The sequence below is a fragment of the Pleuronectes platessa genome, chromosome 3 (genome assembly GCF_947347685.1).
Source record: "Pleuronectes platessa chromosome 3, fPlePla1.1, whole genome shotgun sequence".
Classification (NCBI taxonomy): Eukaryota; Metazoa; Chordata; class Actinopteri; order Pleuronectiformes; family Pleuronectidae; genus Pleuronectes; species Pleuronectes platessa.
Window position 1 is genome coordinate 19,002,483 of NC_070628.1, and position 17,956 is coordinate 19,020,438.

General features: G+C 39.5%; 1 protein-coding gene across 1 annotated transcript in view; it reads left to right on the top strand.

Annotated features, from left to right (window-relative positions):
- The window catches only part of LOC128437513 (zeta-sarcoglycan), a 135,507-nt gene that overhangs the window by 66,950 nt on the left and 50,601 nt on the right, over positions 1-17,956 (top strand). The window contains exon 3 of the mRNA XM_053419697.1: positions 9,043-9,130. Within this exon, the coding sequence (XP_053275672.1) occupies positions 9,043-9,130 (88 nt within the window). The remainder of the gene's footprint in view (positions 1-9,042; positions 9,131-17,956) is intronic.

Genomic DNA, 17,956 nt, shown 5'->3' on the forward strand with positions numbered 1-17,956 from the left:
GCTTAGTGTGAACGTTTGCAGGTTAGCCCTCCTGAATGCGTGGGTTTCTTCAGAGTGCAGATTTGCCCATTAAAAATGTGTCAGCTGAATGTGAGTGGGCTTGTATGGATATGCATTAATATCTGCTAGGCTCTGCTTATATAATTTTTTTTAGATTGTCACAAAATTTAAGATATTTACCTTTTTGTCTTTCATTATTCCAGTTTTCCCATGTGGTTGTGTATAATGAAATGTTGCTTTCAATAGCATAAGTCAAACGAAATGTTATAGGATAAAGATAAGGACTGGTTTATTGGATTGATATTAACCACAAGCATCAAAACACATCCTGTAGCTTTTCCTTGTTGTGTATTCTCACAGCACAACACCAAACAATACACATTAATCACTATTTCATTGCCATAACAACACGATTGATTTATCTTGGCCTCCAACAGATACTGCAACCATATCTACATGATATTCATGGAATTACTTTATACGGTGGGATGGGTTTATTCTTTGTGTGCTTAGAGGGCAATGCACACAAAAATACACTGTATCCTTCAGTGAAATATATGCATATAGAAGCAGGCGTGGATGAAGAGCCATTTCAAAAGCATTGGACCGAAAAAGGGAAAGCTTCTGACTGTGTATTTATGATTGTGTAGAAGGTGTTTGAGTTGCTCCGTATTATTGCCTCAAAAATGCTGATATTTGAATGTGCTCGTCAACACATTTTTGTGTGAAGTTTGCATGTTTGCCCTCATGTCTCTGTGGTTTTGTCTCAGTGCAGAACTGCCCAATAAAAAGAAACAGTCCATAGTTTGTTGGGCTTTAACCCTCTAATGGACTCGCCTCTTGTCAAAGGTATAATCCTGCACTATTATGAAATGGATGGATGTTTATAAAGAACTGCACAATATATTTGGTTCGGAAGCATATTTAAGATAGTATAATTTACATTATTGTGTTTCATTATTTTCATTGACCCATGTGGTTGTGTTTGATAAGAAGTGTTTTTTACATGAATAAGAACGATTTTAGGACCAACATTTTGGTTTGATATCAACCACAAACAAATACTAGAGCTGTCACTTGGTCTGTATGCTGATAACAATTCACACATACATTAATCAATGATTCAGAGACTGCAGTATAGGAGCAATGAGGACTCAAAGAAGGTTGCCTGCACATAGTTTTTTCACGTTCATTTGTTTATTTTATCATGTTCTACTTTTTCATTTTCTTTTATCATACCCTGACAGGTTTTGTTCAGCCACAGCAACAATTCTCACAAAAAATATTTAAATAATGCCACAACAGGACGTATATAACTGCAGAGTTTGGGCTTAGTTCCTAGTTTCTTTGAGAATGTATTGTACCGCTGTAATCTGAACTGTTATGTAAAACTCCTTCAGATGTATTCTATCTCTAAGGCCTTGGGTTGGAATGTAAAAATTATAGTAGGGATATACTTTCTGGAGTTGTGTGTCTTTTTGTTGACTGGTCCCTTAAGCACCATACATTATGGCCGAGAGGCAACATAAAAGGCCGACGTAGCAGCTCCTGAGCCTAGTTCTATTTGTTGGGGCCATCTCTGAGACAAAATGCTCCAGTTTACCCTCCTCTGTTTTGCATCTCTACCTTGCTGTCCCTCTTTACTCCCCCTGTTTCAAGATTTATCGCTCTGCTTGCCTGAAGCTGGGAGGTCCCAGGTTCACCCAGTACTTCTCCCTCTTTTCCAGTAAACCTCTTTTTATTACAGTCCCAACACAGAACCCACTTTTTCTCTCTCACCCTTTCCCTTGTGAGAGTAATCAATTTCATAATACAGAGAGAGTAATATGACTTGGTTGTACAATGGAGCGTTACAGTCCATCCAGTAAACTTTTCAGGAATAAAAACGAAAGTAACATTTTTTTTTTATTATTGATTCAAATCAATCTTGACATGGCACAGTTCTCTAAATTAGTTTTTGTTGTAAATACTTTTATATTAATAAAATGACACTTTGGGGATAGTGGCTTCCAGCAAGATTTTACGGCGCAAAAAAGGTACTCTTCGGATGAATCGTAAAGATATCGCCTGGAAGGTGTTATGAGACAGCACATCATTTTTCATCTGGCAGAGGAGCTGGATTAATGGTTTCAATTGTTGTAGCTTTGAGTCTGGAGACTTGCAAATAGCTCGCACCTACTCTCTGTCTGACACTAACTCGCAAAGTCCCTGGACCAACAGTTCCACTATTGTTGACATTTCTTCTTCGAGTTCTATGGTTTTCTTTCTCAAACTATTGGTTACACCATAAGATTTTTGAAGACATCCACAAATATGGACAATATTAAGGCAGAGTATGGACATAAGGCTCCATCTATTGAGATATACACATCTATCATTGTGAATGAATGAGCCTTTAGTCGAAAATGAATCGGCATTTGTTATAGTCATGTGTCCTTTCTCGCATGCATTGATGTTCTTTTACACTTTTCTCTGGCCTCAGTCCTCAGCAGTTCTTTGAGTTCTTCTTAATTAATAAACCTTGCCTTCCTTTTCTCAACTGGAAAGTTGCCACTGAGGTGGTTCATTACACTTCCAACTTGACACTATTTCTGTGGGTCTACACTCTCATTTTGTTTAGGTCTGCCTAAGATTTTACATCCATCAATTCACTACGCCATTTATACTTTAAAGGTTTTTGGGGGACAAGGCAGCTGGAGCCAGTCCCAGCTCACATTGGGCCATTTGCCAGCATGTTGCATGAACAACCATTCACACTTACAGGCATTCTAGTCTCCATTTCACCTAAGATCCATGTCTTTAGATGTGAAAGTGGAGAAAACCCAAACAGACACAGGGAGAACATGCAAACTCCACACAGAGAGGTCCTTGCAGTCAGATTCAAATCAGAACCTTCTTCCTGGCGACACTGCACTGTGCCACCATACCTATAATGATTTCATATGTTACCAGGCATCACAATAATTTTGCCAGATACAAGGTAACATTTGAGTTTAGTTTATCAAGGAACCAAAGACAAATGGAAGGTGACATTTCAGAAATACATAAATAGGCAAAAGGATGAGAAGCTCTCAAGTGGAAAAAAGTATTTTAATGTGGATGAAATTTGGCACAGCAGTCTCCTGTGCTAACACTGCAGTCCTGTAGGACCCCTGAGGTACAAGTGCAACCTCAGCTCATACTTTTTTAACCTGCAATATGAATTCCAAGGCTTCAACAACTCTGAGCTCTGCAGCCAGCAAGGACGAGCCACTTCTTTATCAGCCAGGTTATAAGACTGTACCACAGCCTTCCGCAGCAGCCAGTTTGAGCAAATGTTGTTGCTAAGATATATAAACTAACTACTATAACAATTTCAGAGGAAGTCTTACACTTGTGACATTTTTATTATTTAATATTCATTGTTTTTTTTTTATCTGTGACATTGTGGTTATTGCTCCAATATTTAAATGTTCAGATCCACAAACTCAATTCCAGATGATTTGGAAAAGAAACTATGAATAGACTTGATATTCAAGAACCCAGTCAAGCAGGACCGTGAGCGGTGTTTAATGTTTCTAACAAGCCACACACAGTGATCTGACATGACTCGTCTGGCTCAGTCTCATCTCAGCTGTCACTTTCAGATTTAAATGGATTACACTGATCTCAAAACTGTTGACACAAGTCTCGCACAGGACATTGATGACATCCTAAATAGATGATAAGGCCCCGAATGCACATGAGAACACTTGAACATATTAAATCCAAGCATCCTGAGAGGAAAGCTCAGGACCAACACTGATTTATTTCCTCTTGTTATATGGCCGTGGGGACCAAAAACAACAAATTAGCATTGCACAACAACAAACACACTAATTTATTTGTCCATACTAAGTAGCTGACTTAAAATCGAAAGAGGAGCGGAGGGATACAGCAGACTTTTTCTCACTCTTTGATTGGTATTCTGTTTAAGCTTTGACTATTTATACTACTATCCGCGTGTCCTTCCCATTTAAATTATACAACTTCCGAGTCAAGACAGTTTCATTTATAATGTGCCAAATCATACCAGTTATATGAAAGCAATTTTAGAGCAGGTCTAGACCGTAATACTTATAAGTACCTGCCTGTCTCTGTTTTTGCAGGGGAGGAAAACAGTTATGGAGTAGGGGTGGAGACCAAATACAGAGCAAACTCTGTGGGAACTGGGAGCTAACAAAGGCCAGAAAAATGCAATCTTAGTTTTATAACTGCTGCAGATGTGAACACAAGCAGGTTTACCATATTAACTAAACTCCAACTGGAGTAAAAATCTCTTATCAATCACAAATCACTTTTTAATTATGCTGACAACGGCAGCACAAAGGAACATGTGTTCGGGTGCCTTAGAGAAAGTGTTAGGACTTTTGGTTTATTATATCGTATTAAAAAATCTTCTTTTTGCTGCTTGCAGCCATACACCCATAATTATAAATACTGACATATTGTGCAGTCTGCACTGCAAAAATCAAAGTCGACCCTGGAGTCAGACTGAGAGGCGGACGGACAAGTGGACTGGCAAAGAGATGGTGTCTTTTTGGAAAGTCAGAGAGATGGGAAGAGAACATGTCCGATGAGGGAAAGGATAGCTGAAAGCTTTTTATTAGATTGAAAACTAAAAGTATTTCTTGCTAAGCTCACGTCCGTAACCTTTTAGATGGAGAGATGGACAGCTGGCCAGTGAAATGGGCAATTACAGTGAAACAGTCAGGAGAGTTAAAAGCTGTTATTAGGCTGATGGCAAAGAATGAATCAACCAAATGTATCTTGCATGAGGGCTGAGTACACGGCTGTTGAGACGTTTACTTTATGGAGTGAGTGAGTCAGACCCTAAGAGAGAGAGCGGAGACCTGAAAGCTTTTATTAGAGTGATGACTAAACACAAATAAACATCACGTCGTTATGTACCTTCAGCCCCGACCTCTTTCCACAGACAGTCAGACAGACGGCCAGTTAGTGAGACAGACAGTGAGACGGCGGAGCTGTCATTATCTGTGCCGGTGGCTGGAGGCTCTGGTGATGATCCACAAGTCCACAGGTGATAATTAATACCTGAGTAATTACACTGACTACCTCGGGCTGAAGGTTTTGTGCCTGTATTTCTAATCAAAGCTAAATTAAAACTATTAACTGAATGAATGGCGCTGTGGTGTATGTTGTGTCAGCTCAGAGGAGAGAGCATGATGTCTCTGTCTCTGGAGTATTTATTCGTGTCTCTGTGCACATTTCACATGATGACGAGAGATTTATGAGCATGACGATAAACACAAAAGCCAGAGGGTCAATGCAGAGAGCGGGCGAGGGAGATTAACTGGGAAGTGAATTGAATGTAAAGGAAATATCACAAATGATGAATGGCTCATGTTAGGAAACAGGTCAAGGTTTTTTATTACGGACACCCACACAACCTGTCATGACCAGAACCTCTAGCCCCATTTTCTAACCCTGTAACATCTGAGTAAATCGGCCATATTGTTAGTGGTAGCCCTTTTTTTCTGACCTCAAAGAATTATGGATGTGCTCCATTATTTACACACTAAAACACATGCACTGACCAAAGTTACTACAAAAAGTAATCAGGCTAAGAAACAGAAGTGAAATGTGGTGTATCCATATCTGCAAAAAAAACAGAGCCCCCCCCCCCTTTAGGTGGTGTTGTATCTCTTCCCTTTTAACCAGATGAAATATGAATCTAAAATATGCAAACAAGTGATTTAGGTGTAACTTGGGAAAGAAAAGACTAATCAGACGGATCAAATATACTGTGGTCCAAAATTTATCTTCAGAGTTTGATTGTGATGCTGGAGATGCCAGATCTAATCAAACAGGTGCTGGTCCAAATAGAAGGTGCCAGATCCTTTTCTGGCAGGATCCGGTACAAATTCAGGTCTGATGAATATCCTCCAGGACAGATTTTCCCAAACCATGCTCTGTTTCATCACATTTAACCACCTGCTCAATGCAAGCCTGGTTTTTGCACATCGTACAAACTATTAGGTTGTGAGCATACCTTTGCTTTTCATCTAATCTTATCTGATCTAGTTTAATCTCAGAATGCAATGTTTTGATTATATTGTTAAATTTGTATGGAACGCAGGTGATTGTTGTTATTCAATCAAGCATAAATTGTCTGTATATTCTGCCTGTGGCTGCCCAGCAATATTTATTTCTGTAGATTTGAATTATGGACTTCTTTGCATTAAACATAGGCTAACTGTCGTAGAAATATGTGACATGTTGCATATGCTAAGGGGCTGTAGCGTCCTTTAACATATTTTAATAAGGACGCTCTTGCAGAATCATTGTATTTGATGATGGTCTGACATGGACTCATCTGTAATTATTGTGAGGCTCATGTAAATTGGCCAAAGCAAGGAACACTGGGAGTGGTTATTAGAGTGCAGCTGTAGTCTCATTGTCTGGATCAGTAGTATATATAATTTTTTACGAAATAGCAATAAACAAGCCACCCGGTTATTACTCTACTTACTTCAAGCAGAGTTTTGAGTTTTAACATAAATTTTTTTTTACAGATGAATGATGTATGCATCACCTAATGAATTAAGATCCAAGCAATGCACGATTATCATTCTGCAGAGAGAAAAACCTGTTTCTCCATAACTCCGAGAGCACATCAAGACCCACATCAAACTAACGTTGAAATGAGAGAACATCAAACCAGCCTTCAAACATCGTGCAGATATCCCTGAAGATCAGAGCTTTAGAGAATTAAAGACTTTCATGGAGAGAAACGAACCTTCAATGTCAGAGAAAACTGACTGAATCAGGTCCTTACACAGTATATGGAGGGAACCTATTGTTAGATGGATTTCAACGCCTTGCTCATCATGTTTGTGCAGCATTTATAGTCAAACAAACATGGAATTTGACTGAATTCAGTGGGAAAAAATACTCAATTTGTTTCACTACGAAAGATCTAATTAGTATAAATGTATATTTCTTCATTGTATATATTGGTTGTTAATATGAAGCTAATGTCAATGGCCTCTCCCTCAGAACGCCCAGCACAGTTCTGAACTCTGACTGTCGACCGACGCAAAGCAATGCGACACCAAAGCTCTCCACCTCACTTTGTTTTCCTATATCCGAGTGGAGCCTGCTCGCTTTGGAGACTTTGGTGTGTGTGCAGATCTGTGTGCCAACGCAAACATTACCAAACACAGGTTCTGTTCATTCTGCTGTGATGACGTCCCGTTAATTTATAAAACATGATGTTATTTTAGTGAAAACAGGGCAATCGATGGGATGAAGTGTGATTAATGATAGCCACAGGTAGGATCAACAATGTTCTCATTAAGTCATTATCGTTACCTGCACATATGTTTCACACGAGCACCACTATTCAGATTGTTTATCTTCAATCAACTGCTTTACAAATAGACATTAGCAGCTGTTTAATATGCAGCAATTATTTACTGCCTTTTTTCCAACAATTTGCATATGAGGGCTTAATCAAATAAGACTTCCCATCTATGGCCGCTCCTCTAAATGTCAGAGTCTTGCACTAAGTGAATGGGATCAGGCCTGTTCATGCACACCATCCACTGAGGTGGAATGATTCAAAGCACATTACAGCTGTCATGCTTTACAAAGCGCCCATCGCTTTAAACAGAGTGGAAAGATAATACAGTGAAGCCTATCACACGCCCCGTTGAAAATAATTAATCCAGCATACAAGCGTTAGGAAACAGATGAGGGAGGTAACACACAATAAACTGTGTGCGGCGTTTACGTGTTGTTAGGCTTACCTGACTCTGTTTGAGTGGGCAGTGTGTGTCTGTGCACGTGGGCATGGGTGTGTATGAACTTGCACCTAAGCATGTTGAAAACAATATTGTGTTCACATTTAGAAGATGATTGTGTTCGCCTTTTTGTTTGTGTGTTTTCTATGTGCATTTGTCCCTTATGCTTGTGCAGTGATCTGTGTTTGTGATCAGACTGTCCAGGGAGACCCTGGACTCTCCGAAATAGACCACAGACAGGTGTGACATATTAGAAATTTGGTCTTGACTCGAGTAAGCAGGCCACAGAACAATGAATAACCACCCATAACAAATGGCAAAAGACAGAGAGAGAGAGAGAGAGAGAGGGAGGAAAAGAAGATGTATTTTTCCTATTTCAACAGAACAGCAACTTTCCTATTTCAACACAGTTCTCATTTTGAGATTCAGACTGGAATGCAGCAAGATATTAATTTGGGGAAATCACCAGAGAAATTGGGTCACATGTATGCTATTCATTTCACGCCGCCAAAACAAATAAGCAATTTGAGAGAAAGAAAGGGAAGTGAAGGGAAAAAAATGAATGAGAAAATGATGTAAGTGCAGCAAAGGAATGAAAGAGGGAAGATGACCAAGAGGAAAAGTATAAGAATGTGAAGAGGGAGGTTTTACCAGCTGATGCACACTGAGCAGAAGATGAAGGTGAGAGGGAGAGGAAGAAAGACAGTGACACGTTAGATTGAGTTTGGAACTTAATGAAAATGGAGGACAGTGGGGTTGTGTTCATTGCAACGCACATCCACTGAATGTAAACTATTTTGCGGCGTTCATCTCAATCAGACGTTAAACATGAGAGCAGAGGTCAGGGTCATTGTTGCATTTGGCTCATTTAGGCTGAAAATAATTGGGTCTTTTGCATATGTACAGACACATAGAGAAAAAATTTGAAAACAAGGAAACACTCACAGACAGGATGCTGCTTTGAATAGATCATGCAAATTAGATGCAGGGTATATCAGACTAGCGGAAGAGAGGGAGTCAAGTGTGAAGGTTGATGCAGGCTAAGGCAATGTTGGTTATACAGGTTAATGCATCACTGATTGGTGCTCTGGTGGGTGATGGCAGGAGTTCCAGGGGAGAGATAGAAGTCAAACAACACATGTGTGAATATGGAAACCAGTGGTGTAGAAGTATACGCAGACATGTTAAGGAGTGTATGAGAATACTCTACTCAATTGGCTGTTGTATTAATCATCTTTGTCCTCCCTCCTCTCTTTAGGACAGTCCGTTGGTCCTTCAGTCGGACAGAAATGTGACCGTCAACGCAAGAAACGATCAGGGACAACTGACTGGTCAGCTAATCGTGGGTAAGACACACTCAAAACACCCACACAGACACACACACTGCATTGCCCACATGTACCACATTGGTGGTAAACATCTTCTGCTGAAGCAACCCCCAAACCAGATCATTTGTTTAAGACAGTCAGCTTTATATTGCTTTGCTTGTGCTTGAATGCATGGATTCATTTTACCTCCGTCTGTTTACCAAACTATATGCTATCTGTTTCCATTAGTGTATCTCACTGAGGCTGACAGCCGTGCCGTTGGCTAAACTAACCCATTTTTCCAAGCTGTTATTGGATTAGTGATGGCTCAGTGACAATACTGAGAGGGACACATGACTTAGAGGATATGATTTGTTCTGTTCAAAACCCACAGAAAGGTTAAGTAGTAAGTCTTATTCATAAGTAATGCTTGGTGTGCAGTATATTTTTAAGAATGAATCAGATCTGTTGAACTCTCTTCCTCTTAGTGTCGGTCCACTTTGTCCAAACAATGTGATTGTGAATTATAACTTTCAGTCATTGAGAAGGAAATGGTTGGCCTGTGGTTCGGTGCGGAGGTGAAAATCAATCGTGATTGTTGAGCTGATTATCACACGATTTTAAAACTGACGAGTCCCTGAAGAATGTACTTCAATCAAAGTCTAATTATAATGGCATCACAGTTTTGTCAGTGTTAAGGAAGAAAGTTTCAGCTTCTTTTTTCTTATGTCAAGCTTAAAGTTTTCAATGTCTTCAGGGCTACTAGCAGGAGGGAGAGAGTAATGACTGTCATCTTTGTCGAGAGTCAGACACAGTAGAAAACAGATGGCTAAATGGAACATAAACACGTAACAATAATTGAAATGCACACGTTAAGCAGCTCTCAATGCAATACTCTTGTGGTATTCTCAGTACACAGTTTTACTCACGTTAAAACCACCCAAAATAGTAGATACTTAATCTTTCATCCTTGACCCTTTGCATGTCAGAGTGAATAGGGTTGTCAACAAGTGGTAACATTCAGTAAACTCAGTTTGTTGATATGACAATATTGGACAACAGCGTGGTAAAGGAGACCTGTGATCATCTGCAGCCTCATTGAGACAGAGATGTACGAGTAGAGGTCAAAGGCCTTAGTCAATCGCAACCAAACTCTAATTTGTCAGTCAAGTTTGCTCTGGTTTTTGAAAATGTAGCCTTTATGAATTACAAAAAAGTGTACCAGTATAATATGGAAGAATGGAAAGAGTGATCAGCTCTAACTCAGTGGTTGAAGTGAAAGTGGAGGCGTTATTATGTTCGCTGGTGTAATTTTCCTCAGACAATTTCTGAAAACTCAGGCAGGCAGTCAAAATAAGGTACCTGACAGAACTACATCCACAATGTGTGCAATGTTTCACAAAGCTGTAAAACACAAACACCATGCTCAGTTATAGGGCAATTAAGGATTTGGACTTAAATGACATAATTCGAAAATAAGAGGCTTAGTGTCGTTATAGCCGACAAACTGAGGATGTACTGTTTGTACTTGAAGTGGATTAGTGGAGTAGGTGCCTTTCACTGACCCAATTTGAAGAGGGAAGGTAGTTTTAATAGAGGTGACAAAGCAGGTTGGATAAAAATGGTTGTGAACTTTAATGTTTTGTATATTTTTTATTCTTGCCATTGCATAATTTAGGTCGCCAAAGGTCTCCACTATAAAAAGCCTGTGATCATTTGTGAAGAGATGGAACACAAAGAGAAAAAAAAACAAAGCTCTCTTAGGTCACATTGAGGTCATAGTGTTGGACATTCTGAAATTGAATCGAGTCAACCAATTCTCCTCAAATGAAAAGTGACTGTGGCCTTTGCAAATGCTGTTCTACATAAGTCAACATTGTTTTCCTTATTAAGACAAAATACACCTAACAGAGTCGATAAAAAACCTTTAATGTCTTCACTACATCTGTTATACGTGTCTGGACAGACATGGATGTAAACTACTGACCAGCTGGCGTCGGCATACTACCATGTATTTTTCATATCGTTTCAACTTGCATCCATATATGGAAAACATGCTTGAATTGATCTTCATGGGCTTCCATCATAAAAGAGTTTTCTAGAAATTACAGTTTTATACTGTGGTCTTGACTTCATACAGTCACATGGTGATGTCAGAATTGAGTTGCACATTTAGAAGATCATTGCTGAGTAGCGTTTACAGATGACAGGTGAGGAGAATGGTGTTTTCAGCCAGGAGGCTCATCTCCGCTGCTGGTTTGACGTGAATGCAGCATATAGACGTTCATCTCCTGGAGGCTGGCCAGGCAATTCCAGTGTCTTTCTATGCACACACTATATTTTCCTCTCCAACCCTTTGACGGTTTGAAATCCCTGACAGCTCACCTCCTGCTGTTAAAACTCCCTAAAGCTGCTTTTCTCATGAAGAAAAAGCACCTTAATGCATATGTGTGTCTGAGTGAATGTCTGTCTGCCCTGCCTATCTTGGAGTCAGCGGATTCAGTTTGTTTAATAACTAGATGGCCAGAGAGCCTACTGCAGCCAGCTTAGTCAGGGGCTACTGCAGGATGGCAATATGGGAAAGAAAGTGTGTTCTAACGCATACAGTTAGAGACACAGAGGCGTGTAGGAGTCACTGTACTTCCAGAGAAATGCTTGATTCACTTGCTGATGCTATCTTTGTCACACACACACATTTGCACACACCTACACTGCAGCCCCAACTTTTTGCTAAGATTCCCCAGACATGGGAAAACTTGACTAGCCAGTAGGAGTTCCATCAATAACTACTTTGTGACACACACGCACACACATACAGAGACACACATTCACACACTTAAGACCTCAACGGCTGGCTGATGGGATGGAATGGGACAGAATGAATCCCCCGGGGAGCTTCTTATATTGGGTTTCAGAAATCCCTTGGTCTCCTCCTCCAGATGCCTCCTGTTACCTCTGTGCTGACTCAGCTACACATTTAACACACACATACACACAGACACACGCACAAAAAATGACGCACTCCTCACTCTTTAGTTCCTTGCGATATTCAAAATTCCAGAAAGTTAGACCGTTATTACTTCTCACCAGATGCTTGCCACATCTGAGGCAGGAAGGTTCCACCTCAGTAAGCCGCTTATTAGTATTCAACACTGAAACAGGCCAGAGGAACAGCTCGCTGCAGCTTGTACAAGAGGTACAGGAGCGTCACGGTCAGTGGTATGGAAAGGTGAAATGGCCACAGACGTTTAGAGTAGTACATTACTAGAATACCAGGATAGTGAAGTGACACCTCTGTCTATCTATCACGTGTTAATTTGGTGGGCAGAGAAATTATGGAGGAAGGTGAGACAGACCTCAGTGTTCAGTTCAAATCACTGCTTCTTCAACAAAAATAACTAAAGGCATTGCATTTTTTGTTTTGGTGATGTCAGGATAATTGATCAATTTAAATTATCAGACATAGTCCGCCATAATATCAGCTCACAGGGTACCTTGGCCCTTTTTGCTAGCACCATGATTTCCTTATCTTCACGTCAGCATAGAGGTAACTCATGATTAATGAATCTGTAATGCTATGATACTTTCAACATTATAACCTGGCCGGTCTGTGGATCATACAAAAGGACACCTTGCCACACAACCAGGCTATATCCATGGTTATAATACACAAAATGTTATTTCACTAAGAAAACTACCTCTGTCCAAACAGGTGTTACAGCTCCAGAGAATTTTCCTTCTATACTAACTAACAAACCTGAAAATGCAAATTACGTGACACTTTACTTTCACCGGCCATTTTCGTGCTGGTTGCTTACGATTGACAAACAACAATATTGGGGAGGGAGTTCTTCTCTTGGACTGACAATTAGGTGGAGCTGCGACTGATTGTAAGTAGTGACAACGGTTTGCCTTCAACATTGCTAGTCGAGTAGTGAGTGATGAGAGCCAATCAAGAGGTGAATGTGGGCGACTGTGTTGCTGTTTACAAACATCTCCCTTTCATCGCAGCCACAGAGTAAGTGTAAGCGTTTACGTTTTAGGTGCCCGGAAAAAGTACCGGACTGCAGATCAGTGATTTGTTTTTAACCTTAAACATAGTTATACGGATGTAGCCTTAGAAAAAAAAACACACACACACACACATTGACACTCTTCTGTCTGGTGTGGCTGGGAGGGCCCGTCCTTTAAGAGAGAGGGTCTGAGTACATGCGTTGGCCTTGGGCTTCTCATCTCAGTTTTTTATTTCTCTCTCCCCCTTTGCTTCTTCCATCCCTCCATCACATCTCCTCCTCACCATCCTTTCCATTGCTGTCGGCTCGTAAATGCGAGGGAGAACCTGTCATCTTTGTCTTCTGAATGGCCGACCATAAAGATGATGTGTGAACTTGGAGTTTTGAAGCCCTACCCTTTCACCTACCTTGGTGAGGATTTCCTGGCTTTGGAGGCAGTACAGTTTTGCCTAAACTGAAAACACTGAAAGACAGCACTGCATGCAGTGGACTTATCATCATGAAAGGTCGTGTTTCCTAGGTTTTTGGGGATTGGAAATAAAAAAGATAAAAACTGTGAAACACTAAAAGAATATAAGAAATTACTTTGGTGCAAGTAAGATTGTCTTCTTTCATCCCTCTATCCTAGTCCTACAAATAATTTTGGAAATCACCAGGTAACAATTACCTTTTAATTATAAACAACTATTAAGGTGAGAGCATTGATGCACATTAAATGTGTTTCTTGATTATAATTTTCATTAAACTGAATAGAAAATGCGTTATTATTTCTTATACATGCTAAATGTCCCAACGTAAAAAACTTTTATTTTGTTACTGTATTTTTGCTCTATTCACTGAAAGTCAAAGCAGCAAATACTGTGTATTAGTAACCCAATTTAGGTGGGTTGCTAATACACAGTATTTACTATTTCTAATGGTCTTAACATGAGTTAAACTGTGTACTCAGAATACCACAAGAGTATTGCATTGACAGCTGCTTAAAATCTCCATCTCAATCATTGTTAACTGATCTATATTCCATTCAGCCATCTGCTTACCACCGTGTCTGTCTCTCGGCAAAGCTGACAGTCATTACAGTGTGTGAGTGTGTGTTTATGTTCTGGTTCTCTCATCGACTTTTCATTTTTCTAAGTGCACGGTGCTGATAATGAAAGCTCTTTCTCCCCAGTGAGGTATTTATAGCACTCATCACCTGTGTGCGTGTGTGTGTGTGTGTGTGACTATATGGGAGCAGAAAAAAATAGATTTGCCAAATACATTTGGTGAGTAAGTGTGCATTTGTTTGTTTGTGTGTGCGTGTGAGTGTGTGTGTGTGACACTGTGCTTTGGATTATTAGAGGGACATTCACACCTGCCATTAAAACGTCCCTCCTAACTTTAAAAGTGACTTTCAACGCTCAAACTTTCCTCATCACTCAACACACATATCACTTTGTCTTTCTCTTGCCCTCTTCCTCCTCTTTCCTCCTTCCCCCCTATTCCTCATCCCTTCTTTCTCTATTCTGTTGTCATTTTTACCTTTCCCTCCCCCTTTTTTTAATCATGCATGGACCTCATCTCTTATTAAACCAATGAATTCCTCGCTAACCTTATTACCTTTCCCCAAAGTTGGGCTTACATTTATCACTTCATTATCTTTATCTTCTCACACTAATTATGTTCCCTTTTATCCAAGCGGAATCACTCAGTTCGTCTCTCTGGCGTTCAGCTGATGAAGCTCAAAAAGTGGATTATCGGAGCAGCAAAGTTAAGGGACAGAAAGGCAAAGGCAATAATGAGTATAGATGGTTAAAGATTGGTCAGGTGAATTTTCCAAAAAGTCAAAACCTGTCTGTGGTTGTTGTATTCAAGACTTTTTACTTGTGGAAATGAGTTGTTGTTGCCGTAGAAATATGAGAATTTCGACATATCCTCGCCTATTCTCGAACACATGGCATCGTTGTAGCAGTTGAACAGTTGGATGTTGGCTGAAGCATTTTTCTGCTGATTAGCGTGCATTGTGCGTACTTGCAAAGCCTTGCATAAAATTCAATTGTTCCATTACAGACAGTCCAATTATGAATCTTCATCTGTGCGAATCCCCCTCTGAGAAACAAATGATGTACATAACAATCACATTTTGCACTGATCACATTTTCATCCATTGTGAGATCTTTCTGGCTCGATTTGGCTGAAAAACACAGAGATACTTAGTAGTCAGATTCTCTGCATCTCCACCTCATCCAATCAGCAAAGTTCAGACAGCAAGTCCTCCTTATTTTATGCTGCTGCTCTATGATCAAATCAGTGGTTTTAATGAGGCAATTAAAAATACATAGAGCTGAGCATTAACAAACTGGAATACACTTAAGGGGCCATGGAGGACTCAATAAAGGCCCAGATTTACTGCCATTGTTGCCATTATGATTGCACTTTAATTGGACAAAGGCTAATTGTCTGCATACTGTTTTGGCTGCAAGAAGGCAAATATTGTTTCCGTCATTTGTTCACATGTGTAAGTATGTGTTGCCCGAAGCAATGGATTTAATGGTCCATAAGAAGTCATTCTTCTGCACCAGTGAGCAATTCATACTGCACGCTGGTGGCTGGATAAAATAATTAAATGACAGATATATATACTAGGCTACTTCTAGCGTGGGACCACTATTCTTGCCTCTAGTTTTGCAGGGGATAATCAATAAAGAATGGTTGGAATAGGTTAAGATTCTATTTATTATAAAAAGGTGTAGACATTTCATTATTCATTTTAATGAAGCAGCTTAGTAATCAAATCCATCGTCTTTCAGGTCCACAATTTGTCATACACTATACGCTCTGTTCCTTGACCACGATATCTATTTTCACACAGACATATCTCACAATGTAGTAAAAGTAGAATATAGTAGATTCACTAAATAGAAACTTCCAAAAGCTTTTAATGCGTATCTAATTAGTTACTTTCTGAGGTGTATTAATAGATTTTTTGATTTTCTTTTCAATATTCTTACAATATCCAATATAATACAACATCTGTCTTTATTGAAAAGCCATTTAAAATATCTTAATAAAAAAATTGTGGGTGACATTATTCCATTAACAACACAGTTGCCATCTGTGTTTTTGCAAGGGTAGCAAAAAGCCATTCCTATAGGAGGTGAGAAAAGTTGTTGACACTATTTCTGCATCTAATCCTTAAATCCACATCATTCAACCAAAGAGTTCTTGTATCAACGGCCCTCAGGGGCCAATCAAAAAGGTGCATGCTTTTATAGTAAATGTAAATGCATGTAATTGTCCCAACAACAAAAAAGTTTTCTGTGGGACTTTTTTTCCAAACTGTCTGAGTTAAAAACATGAATAATGGAAAGTGCCCCATGGTAAAAAAAAAAAAAAAACTGCCACAAGGTCAGAGCAGTGACTCTATTTCTCTAGGCATTTTTTTAAAGCAAAGATTTATAATGTGCATTTTCAATAAAAGGATAGAATACCCAAGCTCCCTCCTAGGCTCACATTCAGTTTTGAACACTACTTACTACCTTCCCTCAGGCACTTTTGCAATGTTGATTTACATTTTATGCACCAGGCTGATGCTGTTATCCAGAGAGACTATCAATAGCTGCAAATAGTGGAATATGTTAACATTTATAAATGTTTGTAATCGTATTCATATTTTAAGTGCGAAAGTCTAGTCTTGGTTTTATCTTTGTTTTTTTCGTCTGTGCAGACTGAATGTATTGTTTGTGATAAACCCACAAAAACTCAAGAGAGCTATCTATGGGGGGAAAGCAAGCAATTCCGAGGCAGAGAAAAGAAGCTAAACTGAGTCATTTTGCAAACATTGGGTATAGCCAATACAACCATTTGGGATGTACTGAAAAAAAAAAAAGTAAGAGCTTGTGTGCTGAGCAATAGACATCCAAAAGTCTGGCCAAGGAACAACAGCAGTTGATGAAAGAAACGTAATGAGAAATGTGAAGAAAACCCAAGGAACCACAGTCTGTGACATCAGTACCAACATCCACTGTGCAGAAGTGATGGCATCGCTCCACCATTATAGAGACAACTTTGAGAACAGAACTATATAGACCACAACACAGGAAGCAATCCACTCATCTGCAGTAATAATCTGAGGACAGAGCGGGATTTGCAAAGAAGGAGACAAAACTTCTGGATCAAAGATTTATCGACTGACAAGACAATCTCACTTTGGCTAAAGTGATGTAGAGGCCAAAGTGGGATCATGATTCAGAACATACAAGCTTATATGTCAAGCACAGTGGAGGTAGAGGCAAGTCTGTTTCCGGAAAAATGGGGTACATGCAAATGATGCTATGTCAGGAAATAAAAGCTGATATTCGTAACTACTTTCCTGTAGTATTTATCTTTTGATGTTAAAGCTAAAGGTCTTCTTTGCACAACAAAAACAAAAGAATTGGCCTTGCTGCTTAACCGTTTGGAAGGGAACTGTATAAACTATCCAAAAAATATTTAATGTGAGCATTATGCTGCCGAAAAGTCGGCACTGCAGGCACTCAATTGCAAACATAAAAGGTTTATTCCTTGCAAATATAAAAGGTCAATTACTGAAATGTTGCAGTTAAGGCCCACTGACTCATATTTATATACACGGTTATTATCTCCCGACTTCAGGAAGTTAGTGTAATTTCATCTGAGGCACGTAAGAGAATAAAAAGCCTTGAAGATCAGACATACCTTAGGCCACAAGTTCCTAAACGTTTCCAAACAAATTCAGATTGTCTAATGTATATGTGGATAGGGGACTTTACTTTACTTGATTTCTGATGTCTTGTTACGTAGTCACGTCATGAACTAAGATGATCTGGGACTTGGGTTTGCAGAGAGCTGTGAG